The 21405-nt window shown below is 42.9% G+C and overlaps 1 protein-coding gene across 1 annotated transcript in view; it reads right to left on the reverse strand.

The window, feature by feature from the left end:
- The window catches only part of frem3 (Fras1 related extracellular matrix 3), a 32490-nt gene extending 12099 nt beyond the window's left edge, over positions 1 to 20391 (reverse strand). The window contains exons 1-9 of the mRNA XM_089005689.1: positions 15276 to 20391; positions 15069 to 15158; positions 7114 to 7260; positions 6639 to 6869; positions 5146 to 5271; positions 2953 to 3204; positions 941 to 1090; positions 659 to 868; positions 194 to 391 (exon numbers count right to left, since the gene is read on the reverse strand). Coding sequence (XP_088861815.1) covers positions 194 to 391; positions 659 to 868; positions 941 to 1090; positions 2953 to 3204; positions 5146 to 5271; positions 6639 to 6869; positions 7114 to 7260; positions 15069 to 15158; positions 15276 to 20271 — 6400 coding nt within the window. The 5' untranslated portion in view covers positions 20272 to 20391. The remainder of the gene's footprint in view (positions 1 to 193; positions 392 to 658; positions 869 to 940; positions 1091 to 2952; positions 3205 to 5145; positions 5272 to 6638; positions 6870 to 7113; positions 7261 to 15068; positions 15159 to 15275) is intronic.
- Between the last annotated feature and the right edge of the window lie 1014 nt (positions 20392 to 21405).

The raw sequence follows: 21405 nt of genomic DNA on the forward strand, positions 1-21405 counted from the left end.
GAGCTCCTATCTTCTGAAGCGACGGCAACAAAAATGGATGTATATGTTCAGACACGACCGAAATGTTCCAATATTCTAATTCTGATTCCAATTCCCAAGACCCCCATAGTAAACCCATCAGGTGTCTTAATACACCAGATACATACATAGCGGTACAGACACACACCGGCGAGGGGTGTAAGACCGTTCCTACCTGGTAGAAAGGTGATGATGGAATCGTCAGTATTGGGCCTCTCGCTGTAGTCCATCATCACCTGAGCCGTGCCCTGTCGGGTATAGCAGCGCACCGTAGACCCGATGCCGATGTCTCCACTACGGTACACCATTGCTGTGACCTCGCCATCGGCCTCATCCACCTTGTAGCTCCCTTCCTTGAACTGGACCTTTGGCACTGTAACGATTCGATGATCCCCAAGAAGGTGGTCAGGGAAGATTTATACCAGTATACCACCCAAGGTGGGATGGTGAAGTCACGTGTCTTGTGGCGACTTAGGACTATTTGGGGGGAAAAAACATTACGTTCAGTCGCTATGTATGTCAGTTAGATTTGAAGTTGAAGTTATGGCTACATTTCATCTTACCTCTGCAATTTCGAAAGGCAGTTTTAAGTATTCAACCCCAATGAATACGGATAGCGGTTCGCCGTCGATTGACCTACCGTCCGTGATGGTATCGTTGATAGTGATGGTGGTCTTGCTGGGCTCCCCCAGCACGGCATTCATGGGCATCCTTAATACCAGATCGAAGGTCTCCAGTCCTTCCAGCTCAGGCTTGCCCAGGTCGTCCAGGATGGTCACCCTGAACGTCTGCATGGTCACTCCGGGGGCAAAGTCCAAGTTGCGGCTGATACCCACATAGTCCAACCCGGCTATGTAAAATATTACCATGTGAGATTTGAGGTGTGAACAGAACATAATCAAGTGTCGCGTCGAAGGTTAACCTTCAGCCGAGATGGGCTCGCTCTTCCTGGACCGGACCGTCACGGTGGCCATCTTGGAGAGATCGGTGCCTGTCCTCCACACATTCACCTCCACGTAGCCTGAACTCTCGTCCACCATGTACTCGGGCTCACCGAAGTACAACGATGGTTCTGTAAAAACAAGAAACTGTGTCGTTTAAAGCAGAGTTAAAATGATATGTTTTTTCATCATCGGTTGAGCAATTGATATGTAGCGGCAATCCGGTGTCAACGACAGATAACTCAAAACATTTCATCATTGACTTTCAAATCAGTAATCAGATGACCTCCCACCATTGAAAGCCTCACACATTCAAAGTCACAGATACTACAGTACGCAATGTGACGATGGCGAACCGGACTGGATAAAAATATCCAAACCTAATCTGCGTATTTGAATGAGTTTTACGCAACATTGATTTTGATAAAAACAAACTTCTGCAGAAAACAGATAGCAAATGGGCACGAGTGAACTAGTACCTTACTGTTCTGAAACGGAAGGTGGTCTTAAAAAGACATCTTGACCAAGCCCCCACTTATAAAAGCTTAATTTGGGAGCAAATTGTCAATCCTAGGAGTCCCGTTACAGCTGCTACGCGGTCGAAGGAACAATAATAGAACTTGCTAAAGCGGAAAGACTTCAATTCGGCACAGTAAGTCGTCATTCGCAGACTCCTCAAGATTTTCCAATACAGTCGTGGAAATCTTGCGAGTGTGCTTCTCACATAAGCGAACGGCGTTTCCCCTGCTTTCTTTCCGATGATGGAGAAGCAAATTAGCGATGTGGAGAGGTCGTGAAGGTTGGAGCCTAGGAATTCCAACTCCGAAAACATCAATTTGTCTCTCTTCACTTGTGTATAAAGCAAATGTTCATCACACGACAAATAATGTCATGTGATTGGCCGATAACCTTTAACTGTAGAGGGGTAAAGCCGTAACGATGTTTGGAAAGTTAAAAGAAAGGGTGAGTTAATGATGAGAAAGTTAATGTTGGACCATCATCAATTTTACAAGAAAGGCTATGTATCAAATTCATGAGAAAAAAATGGGATAAATGAGGGGCGACGGATCCGTATTAGGCCCACACAACAAAAATATTATCTATCCACAGAATATTGTATTTTTAAGTAAAACATTTATCAAAAATATTTAAAGTGGGGCTACAGCTAATGACTATTTTAATCATTGATTTGGATTAAGCAACCAATCCTATTTTTTTTATTGTATTCTTTTGAGATTTGCATTTCCATCCCTTTATTTAAAAACGGGGTATTATTTGAAATTTACAAAAAAATACGATTCAGTTTTTGGGCAATTTTTAGTGAACGAGAAGTATTTCATAATTGATTAATTGTGGATTTAATAATTCATCGCGACACCTCTATTGAGGATAATAAAGTTCCAACACAGGGAGAATAAATGCTAAACAAGAAAAAAAAATCTCAGGAACAAGTTTAAATTATAAAATGATCATTTATCGCGGCGCTAAAAAGTCTACACCCGCCTCCCCAGATGCTTTAATGACACCCAAAAAAATAGATCAAGACAAAAAGTGCCAATGACTTCAGATGAGCAGGATGCGCCGGACGCTTTTAAGTTACTAAGCCAGCATAATCACCTATCTATTCTGATCTTGTTCCTACATGCAGGACGTGCGCACGTGAAAGCGGTAACTGGGGAACAGCACCAAGGTGTGACAGAATGGAAATAATCCAGATTTTGGAGTAGCCAATCAACGCTCAAGCGTCATTTTGGTTCCGTTAATCGCGTCTGGATCATCAAAATAGTAAAATGGGAGCATCATGGGATTGCAGGATGTCGTGCACGTGCCACTTAATATCAGGTCACGTCATATTTTCCTTTTCTCATTGGACTAAATTGAGGAAAATTAATTTTATGCCATTTCCAGGCCGCGTTGACTTTGCTGTGCCGTAATCCAAGACAAATCGTACCACTTGACAGAAGACTCAAAATTTTGCGATCCGAACTCTCACCGTCGTTGCTGTCGGCCAGGATAGTAACTTTGGCAGTAGAGAATGAGGCGCCCACCCTGCCCCCCATGGGCATGCTGAGTGTGACATTGAAGCTCTCCTCATCCTCGTACAGCGAGTCGTCGATGATGATGATGCGGCAGACTTTCTCGCGCTCGTCCTTGTCGAAACGTAACACGCCAGTGTGGTCATCGGCACGCGTGATGTAGTCCGAGTAGGACAGCACCGAGCCTGGGATGGTGCCCGTGGCTGTACCTGGAGGAGGAGATTACTTTTTAAATACAGTGAGACCTCAACTTACGACCTTAATTGGTTCCCAGACAGTGTGTAAGGCGAAAAAAAAATTCCCATAGGAAACCATTAAAATGGGAATAATCCATACCAGAGTTTCCATAAAATCTAGTTTTTAACTAAATAAGCCTTAAAAGTACACACAACATACCTTATTCTATGTATAATAAATGTGCTATTGTATTGTAATGAAAGAAATACACTGCATTGTATCAAAGTCACAAAGAGAGGCACATTACATGAGGACTGTAATTAAAGAATTAAACTGTGCTGTAAAATAAAGTTTTATTTACCTTTTTGATGGTCGTTGATGGCTTATGGAAGGACAGTCACCTTCCATAAGGACTGTTGGTGGTCATTTTTGCTGATTAAAAACCTCTTAATTGACACCTGTTGCTTTCTGACTTGTAAGGTCTTATGAAGCTGAGGCATCACATTATCGTTCATCATGTTGATGATTGTCATAGCCAGTCTAGTCGGTAAAAGCCTGCACATCATTCCACTTTGCCAACATTGCCTTCTCCTCGCCCTCAGATGTTCTCGAACCATCCGTTACTGGCTTTAAAATCCTCAATAAGCGCTGAACTTCCAGGTTGGCGCATGGCGATATCGGCGTGAATTAGCCGTGCTTTCTCGCATAAAATAGCTTTACTCACGCTGTCGCCGGATAGCTGCTTTTCGTGAATCCAAATTAACAGAAGTTTTTCAACTTCTTCGATTGCCCGAGACTGTCGCTTTGAGAGCACGGAAACACCTTTTGCAACAGACGCACCTTTGATGGCTTCTCTGTTCCTGAGAATGGGAGCAATGGTTGACTTAGCATAGCCGTGCTCGGCCACTAAATCACACCTCCTTCGTTTTTTTCAATTATCTCCTTCTTCTCAGCGACGGTGATTTTATTTTGTGTCTTCTTGGGCTGAACACGAGCCTGTGGTGGGTTTTTTTCGGTCCCATCATAGTAAAATTATCAGCAAAAAGCTCCAAGTAGGCGATCGACATGTGCATTCAATGAGAGGGGCTGTGCAAAGTAGCACCGGCTGGAGCGCTGTTCGGTCGTGTGCTTCCGCCGAAGATCACTCCGCCAGCCGTGGTGGGTGTGTATTATGAAAATAGTGCTCATTGTAAGGTTTAATTTTCATGAATTTGACGTTCTTAAGACAAAAAAGTTTGTAAGATAAGGTGTTTGTAAGTTGAGGCCTCACTGTATTAGAAATGTATTTAGTGGAGGCACGGGCTTGTGCTTACACACTTGGAAGATCACACAAAAGCCATACAGGACCCTGTCTTTGTTCAGTTGCCCCCCCCCCCCCCCCCCAATTTCTTCCCTCTCTCTATTATGGCGCTCCTGGCAATAGGATGTGGTGGCACCCAACGGACGTTTGAGGCCTGTATTTCCCTCCTACAAACACTCCCTATCGATTATGTCTGTTGTAGAGGGTTTTTATTTTTATTTATTTATGTAAGCGGTATATCAATCAATTTGTATTTATTCATGTATTTATTTTTAGTTATTTAATTAATTTATGTATTCAATTATTTATCTACTTATTTTTTAATTATGTATTTATGTATTTATTTATTTTCAATCCCAATTATGCTTCCCTTATAGCACTCAATTTGGCATTGTTTTCCATTTTGTCACAGAAGCTATACACTGTAAAAAAATAAGGTTATACAGTACTTTTTTAAAAATGAACATACATTAATCTAAATGACAGAACCACGTCATATAATTATGATTTTTAATTTTAGACATTCAATTTTTAAAAATACAACTTTACAATTATGGGGGAAATATAATTTTGATGGTAATTTGGGGAGAAAAGTCGATGAGAATAAAGTGATCATATTCGGAGACTTGCGTCAATACAGAAAATAAATGTGGTCACATTTTATGAGAATTACCTTGTTGAGTGGAGCAGATGACCATGAATTCTTGAGTGGCATCTCCGGACCTTCGGACCGGCACCAGTAGTTCTCCGATGTCCTCCTCAATTTTGAATTCAGCTTGAGTAATGAACACGGTCGACTCTATTGTTTTTTTTGGGGAGGGGGTGAAAAATAAACAAGCTATTACCAATTGCAAAAGACATAAAAAGTGAATCATATTAATTTTTATCCTACCATGTTGAATGCTAATTTCTGTTAGCTTCTCTATTGGTTTTTGCATTATATGTTAGCATTAAGCTAGTAGATTTAAAGGACAACCGACATCACTTTTTTGTTTCTTAACTGACATCAGAAAAACGTTTTATAGCATCTAAAATACCCAAAACACGCAGTATGATATTTTTAGTCAAATGCAAAACACCAATAAAAATGACTTAAAGTGTCCAAAATCTACAAAAAAATGAACCCGGAAGTGGCCAGTTTCAGAAGGTCCCGCCCCCTTGTTCGTGGCGTCACGCCAAGACGACTTGCCTTGCTGTAGAATCAAAACAATGGCTTCAGATTCGGAGAATATGCTTTCTTGTTACTCATCCAGTTCTTAATATGATTTAAATAGTTCTGAAGAAGAAAGCATACATGTTTGCAATCGATTAAAGAATTTATTCCATGTCATTTTGAGGCAAATGTGGGAAATGTCGCACCCAAAAAAGGCAGAAAATGGCGACAAAGCCGTGTAAGGAATTAATCAGCCCGTTTCCATGGGCTGATTAATTCCTTACATGGAGCTTTGTCACCCTCTTCTGCCTCTTTTTGGTCCTACATGAAGTTTTCAGACCTAAGTACAGCAAAATGCATTGACGTGATGGAAGGACTTCTACAATGTGTCCTTTTTTCGGTCAGGGGACTTCCTTCAGTGACGTAGGGTGAGGATTCATCACCAACTCAAAAACAAGACTTCCGGAATATTCAGCGCGAGTCTTAAACGTAAAATATAGCTATATGCGGTGGAATCTTTGTAAAATACGCTCAGTAGAAGTCATTTGAAGACATTTTACAAATTATGGACACAACTGGTCCGGCGACGTGGTTGTCCTTTAAGTGCTGCAATGCGCTTACGCCATACAAGCTAGCTGGCAAAGGAGCTTCAACTGACAACTTATGTGGCTTAAAAAAAGTAGCTAAATGCTAAATTGCTATGAGCAATAGCCTCGAATAAAATATATAATATAATAGGATTTGTTGGAACATGAACAGGCAGGTTTTTAAATATACAATGTTTGATTTAATGTTGCCATATATGTCCACTTCCAACTGTGACACGCAAATAAACAACTGGAAGCAAGGACAATTTCCACATATTTGGAAATCAAAACCAATCTTCTTTTCGTTTCTGCGTTGATGCAATATGAAGTCATCCAATTATCTAACAGCAAAGGTAAATGAAGAACTACTTATGGGTCTGGACCTTTCTACAATAAGCGTGTAAAATGTATTTTTGCGTATATTACCATCTCCCGGGTCCACAATCTCCACGGTGGCAACATCCGGGAACTCCAGTATAGCCATGACCGGGTCGGAAACCTGGATCTGGAAGGTTTCTAACGTTTCAAACTCTTGGTCGGTGAAGATCTTCACCTTCCAGGAAGCCGTGGTTTGACCTGGATTGAATTGGACCTGCTTCTGGGATTTCCCCCGAAAGTCTTTGTCATTCTCGGCGGTGCCGTCCTTGGTGGCGATGCCTACAGGAAGGGAGGCAGTTGAGGGTTCACAATGAATTGTGAATTCATTTTTGCTTTATTCAATTATAAATAATCATAAATTAGACTTTTTCTTAAATTATTCTCTTATTTTATTTCACCTTATATTCATCTATTATAGTCCAAATGTTACCTGCAGTCTCAAAAATGAAACCTTTATGTTTTTTGCATCCAATTATTTTGACTTGACTCCTGATGGCAATGGGTCGGGGTTAATGAAACTCACTGACAAACGACGTCTCCCCCAGATATCCTCGACGTTTGAGCGTCACCTCCAGGAACTTGGCGTCTTCGTCCACCCGGTAGTACTCCCTTTCTAGAGAGATCCAGGCCCAGTTGAGGCGAAACGACTGAGGCTTCAGTTTGTTGCCACCTGTAGAAAGGAAAGCATGGCAAAACGTATCTTAACTCATTTGCTGACATGAACAAATTTATTCGGGAATATAAAAGTGTGACGTGCCGCGCCATCTCCGAATGTGTTCAGGTTTTGGTTTTTCTTGCGGAGAGAGGGAGAGGTGCGGATAAAGCGCTGGTCAGACCTCTGGCAATGTTTTTTCTCTTCCATGAGGGGGAAGCATTTGCCTTTTGTCCATGTTAGCACTTTGTTACAGCTTGAGCTGTTGTTCGAGCACTATATAAATCAATATGTATGTATGGTATTGTATTTTGTACAGCCACCCTCATTTCAGGGTCAGATAACTCCAGACCCATATAACTTAGGAATCAACTCTTTTTTTATGAAAGAAGAAAGTGTAAGGTTTCTTCCGCTGAATTGATTGTTATTCTGCTTGAAATTCTCGGGCTTTCATAGGCTCAGGAAATGTGAATAATCTGCTCCTCAGCCCACCCAAAAAATAATTTTTAATTTCCATGTTAATCGGAACAATAGCACATTACATTGTCATTATTGTATTGCCATTTATAAAAAGATCCAATATGATTAGGGAATAAAATGTTAATAATTATACAATTTGGATATCAAGATCATTTCAACAGTAGCCAAAATTGAACTGTATAGTGCCACTTAGCAGTTTTTTTGACGACGATACTAGTGCAGCGTGTTCTACCGGAAACAAATTCCTTGTGTGTTCTACATAATTGGCAATAAAGATGATTCTGATTATATATATATATATATATATATATATATATATATATATATATATATATATATATATATATATATATATATATATATATATATATATATATATATATATATATATTCCTTTCATCACTTTGCTGCTGTGAAATGTAAATTTCTCCACTGTGAGACTAATAAAGGCATATCCAATCCAATATATATATATATATATATAGACACAGTCGTTTAAATACATCCTCTTTTTTTCTTGTCTCATTTCTCTGACTTCCAGTTTAAAATACAGCTACAGGGCTTAGATTTTCTTCAGAGAAAACACTTGAAACTATGTCAAGACCCATAGGTAATCCCTTTCAAACACTAGCAAGAGCCAGAAAGATATTTAAGATTATTAGCCCTGCTGCATTTAAACAAAATCGTGAGATAACTATCCAGGTGACCTGGTACTTTTGATCTGGAATAGGTTACGGTCAGCGGTGTCTTTGGCTTAGCGAGGTGAGGTGGGGCAGGGGTTGGAGAGGTCGACTCATTTTAGTTGCGGATCGCTGCTCACACTGACAACGGACCTCTTGAACTAGCGAAAGACTTAGTCAGTCCTAAAACTAAGATTTCTTCTTCCTTGGCATGAAGAAGAGGAACAACTTTATAGTGATCATGCAAAATACTGTCTACTTTTATATTCTATTTTCTCATCCTTCAATCTTTCTTTTCACTTTTGAGAACTTTTTATAATGAAATCGTGTATAGATAAAATATGTCACACATTTACTCAAAAAAAGTAGAAGATAAAACAAACATTGATTAGAATAACTTGCAACCGACAACCACTTTTTTGGTTCCTAACTGACATCAGAAAAATGTTTTGTAGCATCTAAAATACCCAAAACACGCAGTATGATATTTTTATTCAAATGCAAAACACCAATAAAAATGACTTAAAGTGTCCAAAATCTGCAAAAAATTGAGCTGCGAATTGGGCATTTTCAGAAAGTCCCGCCCCCACTTCGTGACGTCACGCCAAGACGTCTTGCATTGCTGGAGAATCAAAACAACGGCTTTAGATTCGGGGAAGATGCTTTCTTGTTACACATCCAGTTATGAATATGATTCAAAAAGTTCTGAAGAGGAAAGCATACATGTTTGCAATCGATTAAAGAATTTATTCCGTGCCATTTTGAGGCAACATTGGGGGGAAATGTATGACGAAAAAAGAGGCAGAAAATTGCGACCAAGCTGCTGTGAGGAATTGATCAGCCCGTTTCCACAGGCTGATAAATTCCTTATATGGAGCTCGGTCGCCCTCTTCTGGCTCTTTTTGGTGCAACATGACGTTTTCAGACCAAACAAGCACAGCAAAATGCATTGACGTGATGGAAGGACTGCTACAATGTGTCCTTTTTTTCGGTCAGGGGCGTTCCTTCAGTGACGTCACGTACGGACTTGTCACCAACTCAAAAACAAGACTTCCGGAATATTCAGCGCGAGTATTAAAACGTAAAATATGCGGTGGAATCTTTGTAAAATACCCTCTGTAGAGGTCATTTGATGCGATTTTACAAATTATGGACACAACTTGTCCGGAGATGTCGGTTGTCCTTTAAGGAATGCATTTGATAGAATTAACACAAGTAGGATTGAAATGTAACAATAATAACATTGCAAAAAAAGTGAAATAATAAAGCATACATTTACAGGAAAATGGGCTTATTTTATTTTTTAGCTTAACCAAAATCATGCTAAAAAAAATTATATGGTTTTGGCCTTCATTATGACAATTAGACAATGAGCAAGTTATTGCAGCATTGAAAGGGACCGCAACCATTCTGCGATATTAACTGAGTAGAACGAAACCATTTGAGGGCCAAAGCCGGGGGTATTTGGAAGACGGACCACTTCCTCAGAAGCCACATTTTTCAGCTGACATTTAAATTTCACCTCCAGGGGCAATTTTGATGGAGCCCAAATCTGTTTAGCAACAGGTGACTGTCACTGACAAAAATCACCAAAACACTGGTCCCCTTCAAGCACAACTACAATGTGGAGTGACAGCTGTACCCATAACCGCCTGTGCGATGTGGGTGGGCTGTGTTTTTGTTGTTGTTGTTTTGGGAGAGACCCAGGAAGAAGCCCCCCACTTTTCCCAAGACTTCTTTTGTAGTAATTTGCAAGAACCCCACGACCCCACCGTGAGTCTCATCTGACCATCCCACTGACAGAATTCCCACCAGTTTTGTGTTATTTCATGAGCTTGGTAGCCATGTATATTCGTGAGCTTGGTAACCGTATATGCTAATCTACTAAATGTTAACTTGTCGGTTTTATATCAAAGCGCCTCAAAATTAGCACAATCCAAATAATAACTTTAACACAATTTAAGATATCCTGGCTGGTCCACTAATTGAAAAATAAACAGTTCTAAAAAGGACATCTGAGGCTGTCGTTAGCGATGCTAATGTAGCTAGCTGCAATGTGGTTTCTCCTGTTCGTGCTTCTGTCAGTGAGTGTAATTCCACGATGTAACTTTTGTAAATTGTTCTATGTGGAAATCTTGATTGAGCGTTTGTTGTTTTGGAGGTGATTTTCTCATTATGTGTCTTTTGTATCCACCTCCATTTTATTTTTCATTAGCAACAATCTACCAAACGCTAATGGGACGGGAAGAAGAAAATGAACCGCCACGGATCAGATGTTTGGAAATGAGAGTTGAAGGTGGATGAAATAGTGGCACAGTCAATGCTATCTTGCCTTTAGATCAGGGGTCGGGAACCTTTTTGACTACAAAATCTGCCTAGCAACAAGTGACTTTGGAAAAAAGTGACTTTTACAATTGTCTTCAATTGACTGTAATATACTGTTTAAAAATATACACATATATATACACAACTGACTGTAATATACAGTTCCTGTTTAAAAATATACACATATATATACACAGTGTGTGTAGTATGTGTATACTACACACAGTAACAGCGGATGATTATCAAAGAAATGCGACGTATGCGATTCAAGCAAGGGCCGTCTCAATGACACGTTGGCCGGGCCACGTGTCACATGAGAGCAGATAAGAATAACCCTCAGGGCATTCATCGCGACGCCACACCTTCAATAAATCAGGCCGCCAGAAAGGGAGGATGAAAGGTGAGTGTGGCGAGAGGAAAGAAAAGGTGAAGAAATTAAGATCAAGTAGAAGAAAAAGAACAGGCTTGAGGTGGTCTTAGGAAAGTAGTTTTTGGGGAGAGGGGGCAAGCTAAAAGGGATTGCGCGGGGGAGGGGTGGGGAAGGTTGCAATAATGTGGTGGCGGTCTTTGAAAGGGGATCCCCATGGATAGTGTTCAACTTTCTGGCCTTGTGCTGTCTGTGGCACTGGAGTCGAGAGTCTCGCAGGAAGTACATTCCTGTATGGGTTTTTGGTGATCACATGACACCCATCTCGCTGAACCCTCCTGAACCTTCTGCAGAACTAGTCCTGAGCTACACCATAACACTTGCAACACCTGTACGAGGTACAAGAGATGCATTCAATCGTATTTACAAAAATAAATACAGTGATACCTTGGCTTACGAACTTAATAGGTTCCCAGACAGTGTGTAAGGTTAAAAGTGTGTATCCCAAAAAATAATTTCCCATAGGAAACCATTAAAATGAGAATAATCCGGTCCCAGGTCCCCATAAAACATAATTTTCTACTTTTTAATTTTCTAAGCCTTAAAACTACACAAAGTATACCTTATTTTATATATTTTAATATAGTAATAATAACGTCGTTTTATTTGCCTTTGTGATGGTCGTTGATGGCTTGATGGAATGGATAGCTTTTTGCATAAAGTGTCTCAAGTCGCTCTGGGTTGTACATCTTGGAAGTTGTGATATTGGAACAGATACAAGCAGACACTTGAAATATCAATAACTGGTTACCTTGCTTGTATTTTCATTTCAAATTGAACTGATGGCTAGTGCGGGTTATTTGTGGAGCCTGATTGATGGGAATTTTAACCTTGCAGTCTACACTCTGCCTTTGAACTATCAAAGTTGAAACGAGTCCAAATTTCAATGTTTTCTATTAATTTTGTCACTCTCTTTGTCTGTCGTCTGCCTTTCTCTTTAATGTTTAAACCACCTCCCCTCACTGCTGCGTTCTTGACCAATCACGTGGGTTTAACCGAAGACTGGGGGCGGGGAATAGAGGACAAAAAAAATATCCACAGCCATTTTCTTTTTTTGGAGAATGGCTTCACTCTTTCTCAGTCTGTAAACGCCCCCCCCCCCTCCCCACTGCTGCTTTCTTGACCAATCATGTGGCTTTAACCGACGACTGGGGGCGGGGAGTAGAGGAGCAAAACAAGCCAGCTGCCATTTTCTTTTAGGAGAACGGGCTCGTTCGTCAACGACACATCACTCATTGTGGCAGCTCCGTGTGCATCCCGAAAAATAGTTTGTATGCCAAGGTAAAATTTTCATAAATGTAACGTTCGTAAACCGAAAAGTTCGTAAGCCAAGGGGTTCGTAAACCAAGGTATCACTATGTAAATAAAAAATATTGGACATTCGTGGTCAAAATAATATAAATGTTAAATTAAAATCTACTTTCCCCTAAAAATTAAGCAAATATTTGTCTTCCCATTTTTGGATAATTATAAACGAGAGGCCCAAAAGAAATTGTGGATGGAAGTTAGGGACCTGTAGACATGACACACGTCCTGAGCTTGAAAGGTTAATGTGAAAAAAAGCCAAGAAATGTCTCAACATGTTCGAAAGTAAGGAAAACTTGTAGCCTCTGGCGCCTTCCTTCGCCTCATGCGGGATGGATGGAGCTACAGTCTGCATTCGTAACAATTTACGGCTTTCGTGGTACACTTGGCCGGAGGGCAACAAGCATGCGCACGCACCTCGGCTCTCATGAAAATGCCACATTTAATAATCAGACTATTTAAGAGGGTATGTGTGTGTGTGTGTGTGTGTGTGTGTGTGTGTGTGTGTGTGTGTGTGTGTGTGTGTGTGTGTGTGTGTGTGTGTGTGTGTGTGTGTGTGTGTGCGTGTGTGTGTATGTGTATCAGTTTGCATTTGTGGCCTGCAGGAACTTCTGAGGAATTTTTAAAAGCTTTATTATGACATTATTTCTTCGCTTACAGTCAAAAATATATATATATATTTTTTTTCATTAAAATCTATTTATTCAGAAAAGCAAATTTGCAGACAGGGTGGCACAGGTAAAAAAAATGTAGAAATACGATTCTCCACTTCCTGTTTTATTTTTTAACATTCCATATTCAAACAACAGGAAAAAAAACAAACAACACCTACTGCAAGTACAATTCCGAAATTTTTATTCATGTCTTAACTACACAAATTTTCTTAGGTCTTGTGTAATGTCGCTTTAAAGTCATTCTCTGTGACTTTGGAGCATGCTGGTGAGACAAGCTGACCAGTGGCGTGTCCGTTCACGTCCCAAATACCTTCAACCTTTCCACTCTCCGCCTTTTTCGCTTCTATCTGCCGGATGTGTGTGATTATTTGTAAGAAGGTATCCAATTATCCAGGTGTCCAATTATTCATCTTTTGTGTCCTTTGAACGTTCATCCCACTCCCTCTCTCAGTCCTTGACTGAGTTGACTGAGCAGAAAACTAATGCCACTTAATTCCAGCCTAACCCAACCCCCCCTCAAAACTGCCACTGTGTTATCGCATGTATTGAAACGACCATAAAATAGCACTTGTAGATTATAGAAATTTACAATTAAAAAAATAAAATAAATAGACTTATGTTTTTAAAGGCATGGAATACATGGAATGTATTATATTTTTATAAGATTTTTTTATAATCATATAACTTTTTTTAAATCACACTCCATCAAATGGATCCATTGTGCTGTATTATTATTTTATTATTCCACGTATTTTAACTTTAACTTTTTCTGTTCTTTAACTTTATCTGCCCTACTAGTTCGTGAGTGACATTTAGTTCCCAAGCTAATAGTTGACCGGAGCGCAATTAGCGCGAGCACTCCAGACCCCTCATTAAAATGTACATGAAACAAGAGACAGCCCTAAAGGCTAAATACTGACAAAGTCAACTTTCCCTACAGCACTAGCTCAGAACTGTTTTCGATACTACTAGAGTTAAAATAGCGAGAGCGACCTGTCGCTTTTTAATGCCTAGCCTATGCAGATCATTCATGTATGGATATTAATGCCATTCTAAAAATCTCAAATTACAACACATAGAAGATACTGTGACTTTTAACGTCACACAGGAAAATATTGTAATGGTATTATTTGTCTAAATGTAATGCACACACTTACTTTGCTCATTAAAATAATTGGAAAAAGCAATTTCAAAAAGGGTAAAAAACTAAGCATTAGGGACAATGTAAAAGCATGAATGGAAATCATTTTTACAACCACCTCTGTGTTTATATTGTTTTCTCGAGGGTGCGTGTCTGAGAGCGGGTGTGCGCCAACTTTGCCATGGCAGATATGTGGCTTAAAATGTCAGGTGGGGACCCTATTTATGCCATCCGGTCTGTTAACTGTCTGTCACTTTTTCTGGGTCGCTGTCACCTTTTTGGCTCGAGTGTCGCCTTGGCATAACCCCCAACCCGACGTCCTTTAAACCCGCCTCGGGTGAGCTTGAAAGTAGGACGGCGGCTCTATATCGGTTGTCAGTCATGACCAACTGCCCTCAGTCTTTGTGATACGAATACTTGGGCGAGAATCCTGTATTTATTTATTTATTTGTTTGTTTATTTGTTTATTTATTCACTACTACCAATAATAATAATAATAATAATAATAATAATTGTAAAATTACTAATAATAATAATAAATTTCACACGCGCCACCGTTCACTCAACCCTTAAGTAACTCAGACAGAAAGCTAGCTAGCTATTAAATAGCTGTATAGCTAGCTATATAGATAATAGCCAACCAACCAGCCAGCCACACAGCCAACAGCCAGCTACTGACTTATTTATTTATAATTTTGTTTATTTTAACATATTTTATTTATGTATTCATGCATTTATTTTCTTTATTTAAACATAAACAGCCACTTTGAGGTAATGATTGAAACGCTTCTTACCATTGTCCTCAACGGTGAAGTAGAAAATGTCACTGGTCGCGTTGCTTCCATCTAACAAGACGTAGCTGATCTTCATATCATTGATGTCGGCTGTTGTCGGCACACGGCAAGGGTGTCAAGAGAAATACAAAATGTTGGAGAAGAAGAAAAAATATGTAGGCCACAGTCACAGATTTTAAGTTGCGGGACGGTGGTTTGTGCTAATACCTTGCGTGAAGGTGCTGATGCTGTCGTTTCCCTTGCCGGTGTTGATGATGAAACCGTGTTGCGGTGCCTCGGAGACAATGTACTTCAGGGCATCCTCCTGACTGTCACGGTCTTCCGATCGCAGCGCCTTGCTGGTGATCAGGAAGCCCACGTGGCCCGAAGGGAGCAGCCTGAGCGAGCCTGCTGCCTTGTTGACCACGATCTGCGGCACGCCATTGTCCACCGTGTTGATGTGAATGCCCATCATCTGCGGTTTGCGCGTCTCGTAAATGGTGTCCGGGAATACGTAGAAGTCGGTGTGGGTGCCGTCGGTGACCGTGAAGGAGAAACTGTCCTCGCCGGACTCGGTGCCGTCGTGCTTGTAGCTGATCATGTTCTCGTTCAGGTCTTGCTTAGTGAACGCTGTGATGGGCCGTGAGTTGTTGAAAAGTAGCTGCCCATGCACCGGCACCTGTGTAACAATGAAGCGCAGCAGGCGGTCCGGCGTGTCGCGATCTTCCACTGTCAGCTCGAACGGCGTAATGAGCTTGGTTTCACCTTCCTCCACAACAAGGTTACTAATGGTCAAGACTGGTTTCTTGTTGTCCACGTCGGTGATGGATACCCTGAAGGTGCGGAAGAGTGGGTTGTAGCCATCCGTCACTTCAAACTCAAAGCTGTCCATCTTCACCTCGTCGTCGGATGTGTGGATGTAGTATATCTTGTTGCCCGCAAGTTGAAGTTGGGTGAAGGTGGAAATGGGCACGCCGGGGTAGTCGGTGCACTCCAGGTGACCTCTGCTCGGTGCTCGCGTAATGCTAAAGCTGAGAAATTCATCGGGGCTGTTGATATCGCTGGTGCTGAGGAGGTCGGTGGTTAGCGTGACTTTGCCGCCTTCCCTGAGGGTCACACCTTTGTTAATGACTTCTGGGAAGACCATGTCAATGCCTCCGATGTTGATGTAGAAGTAGCGATCAATCAGGGCGTTGACGCCATCTGTGACATCAAATTTGAGCAGGTCTCTAATGCCTTCCTGGCCAGTGTGGACGTACTGGATGAGCTGCTGGTCAATCTCGTCCTGTGTGAAGTTCATGCCCAAACTGACGTTACCAAGAACGTTGCCAAACTTGCTGATGCGCTGAAGGTAGCCTTGGGCCGGACCGTATCGCATGATGTACACCAACGTGCTATCATTGGAGTCCAGATCGGTGGCCTTCAGAATCCGGTTGCTGATGACTTTAGTCTCGCCGATCTCCACCTCAAGTCCGTCATTAATTGTCATCCTCGGTGTCTCGTCATCAACCTGAATGACCATGATGATCACTTTCTTCTCCACTGTGTGTATCCCGTCTGAGAGGCGTATCACAAAACTGTCGTTTTTGGTCTCAGAGTCGTCATGTTCATAGACGATATTGGAGACTTCCTTTATCTGTTCCAAGTTAAAACGGTCCACCGGGATGGTGCCTGTGCTGAGCTGTTGGACTAAGGTACCGTGTTTGGGGTTTTTTACAATCTCAAAGTACAAGTCATCATCGGGAATGTCTGCGTCGGCTGCATTTAGTATAGGCGTGTCGATGACCAAGCTCATGCCTTCCATCACAATGAACTCACGAATGAAGATTTCAGGCTTCTCGTCATTAGCTGGAACGATGATGACCGGGAAGAAGTGTCGTTCAGAGAAGTTAATGCCATCCGAGCAGCGGAAGGTGAAGCGATCCTCCACGGGTTCGATGCCTTTATGAATGCTTTGGACATAGTGGATATGCCCAGCTGCAACATCTTTTATGCTAAAGGCAGTGATGGCTGTCCCCGTCCGGGATTTCTCAGAGCCGGGAGATGGAGAGATATTTTCCACGTAGCCGGATGAGGGCTGGACAATGATGGTGCACAAGATGTCTTCGCTGTTTGTGTCGATGTCCTCCGCTTGGATCTGGTCCAGAGTGATGACATTCTTTTCACCTTCCAGCACGACAAACTGACCCCCGACGTGAACATTCGGAGGAATGCTGTCGACAGGCAGTATAGTGACACCCACTGTTACGCCTTGGACCTTGTTACCACCGACCACCCATTGGTCAGACAAGTCGGACAGTGTGAGATTGAACGAGTCATGTAGTTTCACTGGTCCAATTTCCCCGGAGGTGTGCACATACACCACCGCTCCGTTGATTATGTCGGCTTGCGTGAATCTTTCAGCGGGGGCGCCGTTGACCAGGATTTCGCCCAGCCTGGGGGGCTCCTCTACAATGAACATCAACATGAGGTCATCTGTATCCTCGTCACGGCCCTGTATCACGTTACTTGTGATTTCCGTGGCCCCGTTCTCCAACACGTCAATGGACGCGGCCAACACGCCGGTGGGAAGCATGATGATCGGGGTCTCGTCGTCGACTGGGTCCACCGTGATCTTGATGTTGATGGGCACCTCGTGGAAACCGTCGCTTACGTCCAGCTTGATGACATCGTTCAGTGATTCCTCGCCGTTGTGAATGTAAGCTAAGCGGCCGTTCGCTATGTCCTGGAGCACAAAGGTTTCACCGTTGGACACGTTGATACCTAAATACTGCAGCCGTCCATGTTTGGGAACCTGGCTCACTGTGAAAATGATATTTTCATCGTTTGTATCAGTGTCTGTGGCATGCAGATCATTCCCGGTGATGACGTACGAGCCTCTTTCCATGATGCTGAAACCCGGGTTTGTAATCAGTGGGGGTTTGTTGTCGACCGGCTGCAGAAAAATGGTGAACAACCCCTCCGCCGTATTTCCAGAAGTGTCCTCCACGATGAACGGAAACTGAGCCACTTTGGGAGTGATGCCAAGCTCCTGATCGGGGGGCTTGTACGCCACCTTGTGGTGGTTAACCTGGGCCTGGGTGAACTCTGTGATGACAATATCTGGGTGGTCTGTTAGTACAATGTCACCGAGGGGCACCACATTGTTCTCATCTGTGTCAGTCGGAGGCTTGGTGATGGTGAATTTTAGATCTCGGTCATCGGAGTCTAGATCACTGTAGCATAAAAAATATTTCTTGAAGTTTGTCAGTTCGTACTCCTTGACCGTCATGTGAAGGGTGGTCCCATGACAGAGCTCTGGGGCAAGATCATCGACGGGGTGGATTTTAACAGTGAATATCTGCTCCCTGGATTGATTGGGCGGTTCATTATCATCCTGGACCCGGAACACATGCTGGTCGATGACGGTGGTGGTGCTGTGACTACCAACATGGCGGTAGAATAGCTTCCCATCCATAATGTCCTGCTGGAACCATTCACTCACCACCTGCTCAAACATCTCATCCGTCGCACTGAACTTCCACAGGGAGGGGTTGGAAGGGGGCTCCACTTGTCGAAGCAGGAACTCCCCCTCACCCGAGTAAGGCTCCTGCACGATGAACTTCACGGTGGAGTCTTCTGAGTCGATATCCGTGGCGCTCAGGATGAACGGTGAAATCTGCATGACTTCGTTCTTGAACAGCACCAACCCGGTGTTTGCATTGATGATGGGCGGCTCATCATCCGTTGGGACAATTGTGATGGGGAATAAAAATTCAACTTCATTCTGGCCATCTGTCATGCGGAAAATGATGTTGTCGCTATATGTGTCACTCCCGTCATGCTGATACACCACAACTCCGGCATCCAAATCGGCCGGTGTGAAAAATTTTCTGCGACCCCCAAGCACACTCAGGTGCCCATGCTTCAAGCCATCAATTACGGTGATTCTCACATCTTCTAGGTTATCTTCGTCACTGATCTCTAAATTCCGTGAACTGGAAAGTGGTCTCGATTGCCCCTCAAACAACAGCTGGCCGGTGTTTTTGGTGGCCACAGGGGCTATGGTATTCATGGGCTTCACCACAATCATAAAAGCAAAGGTCTCTGATACTGCACCGTCCGTGTCAATAATTTCAAACTCAAGCTGGAAGATCCTCTCCACTTCGGAGTCGTCCGAAGGTGGCTTGTAGGCTATTTTGAGATCTTTTATGTCTCGCTGGTAGAAGGATGTGATGGGCATGTTCTGGTCATCCGTGCTAATGATATAGCCCTGCTCGGGCCCCAGCGACGAAGTGACATTAAAGATCAAATCGTCTGGGTCCGACTCCACGTCTTCAGCGGCCAGCATGTCGCCCGTGATGGCAGTCATCACAAATTGATCCACCTCCATCATCATCATGGACACAAAGCTGGGCTTTGGCCCCGTGTTTTCTGCGCCTTCCCTGATCCGAACCATCATTTGAAAATGCTCTTGCATGATCGTGTTACCGTTGTTGTCCTGCAGCTCTACCACCATGGGAATATAATCCCTATTTGGGGAATCGGTCTTGGCTGTGTGCTTGTAACGAATTCCCATCTTCACAAATTGGTCGCAGTCGACCATTTGCCCGTTGCTGAGATGATTAATGAGAGTGCCATACCTGGGGAGACCTCCGGCGCCAACCAATGGGGCAATCTTACACTGTGTCACCCCATCCTCGTAGGAAAACTCCAGTACCTTCTTGTCGATGGGACCACTCTCACCATTCAGTTTATCCACGTTGAGGGGCATATTCCTGGTGAGGACCTCAAGCTGCTGGAAAACAACTTCCACTTCCAGCATGAAGGGGATCACTACCGTGTCTGTCTGCGAGTCGTAACGAAGCTGTAGCTTCACCCGGTCCGTGCTGGGGCTCCGCGACCCCATATGGGTGTATTTCACTTCATCCGGCGCGAAGGAGCAAGGGAACTTCTTGGGGGTTAGCGTCCCTGGTCTCTGTGCCAGTGGGTCATTGTCCAAAACCGTGATGTGGCAACGATCCCCGGGCTGAACTTCAGTCACCAAATCATTCAAGGGATCCAAAAAGATGGATTTCCCCAGTGGAACTCTGATCCCGTTGTTGGCGATGATGATGTTGTCTTCGTTAGGTCCGGCTTTGTACTGGTACAGGTGCGCTTGGTTAAAATACTGTGCTGAGACGAGACACATGCCGAGCACGAACAGGAGAGAACTCCAATGTGAACTTAGCAGACGAGCTGCCATGTCCGTTGCTAGGTTGTCTTAAATTTCAGTGGAGACCCCCCGAAAAAAATCCCTTCACAATTTGAACAAGAATAAAACAAAACATGCAACCTTCTGGTCCTCACTCTTCTGCTTCTGTGTCCTCCCACAGACGCACAAGAGTGGTGAGTGCTGCAAGGGCTGCGCAGGTAATAATGAAACTGTAGACAGGGACCCTCATTGGACCCCCCCCCCCCCCCGCCCCCTTTCAGCACACAGAAAGGGAGTAGAGCAAGGTTGGGGGAGAGCCTGCTGCCCCCACAGCTAAATTAAGAAAGACCATTGGAAGAGGTTGTGAAAGTGCTTCTCCAACCAAGAGAGGGCAACTTTTTGAGGGGTGGGACGTGAGGGGGGAGGTATGATCTCCAGTGCAGAAGACAATTTAGTGGAATTGATGCTATGTGGGCTAACTAATTATTTGTATTCTGACGCATGTCACCAAAGGTTGCCTACATGCACATGGGTGATATTCGGGACCTCGATTGAAGACAGGGAGGGTGTTATGGTGGGGTCTAATCACTGGAACGTCACGGCACCAGAATGTCTGCTGGTTTGGCCGTACGAAGGAGGGTAATAATCGGGCATCAGCCTGAACAGGTGGACGGGCACCCTGGGAAAACTAAACAACTTGTCCGAATGTTGCAAAAACTAAATTTTCCGAGTCATGACAAAGTAGACCACACCAATTCAACATAGCTTTAACTTCTGCATCTTCACAAATATGGACACTCAACATGGCGCACAAGGTCATGTTCGGATAAAAATACAGAGGCCACCTTGTTCAGATTATGTTTTGGTATCGTGATGAGTTTCAGAGTTTCACACTGTTCTTTGATTTCAGCAGTGTTTAGTACAGGACTCATGTCATTTTACAGTGCAAATTGATCAAAACGTTTTGAATGTGTAATAGCTGTGTAATAAGCACACTGTCATTGGCAATGTCATGGAAAACTCTACATAAAACGCAGGCCAAATAGCCAGAATGCCACACGCATTCTGTATCACGCTTTTCTAAAATAAATCTCTCGGCCTCCTCACTTGACCGGATGGAAATAAATGCTTGGTTAGGGTGGGGGTGTAACTATAGAAACAAACACACCATAAGTTTTATTTATA

Source organism: Hippocampus bargibanti, linkage group LG10 (genome assembly GCF_051943395.1).
Source record: "Hippocampus bargibanti isolate YZ-2025 linkage group LG10, ASM5194339v1, whole genome shotgun sequence".
Taxonomy (NCBI): domain Eukaryota; kingdom Metazoa; phylum Chordata; class Actinopteri; order Syngnathiformes; family Syngnathidae; genus Hippocampus; species Hippocampus bargibanti.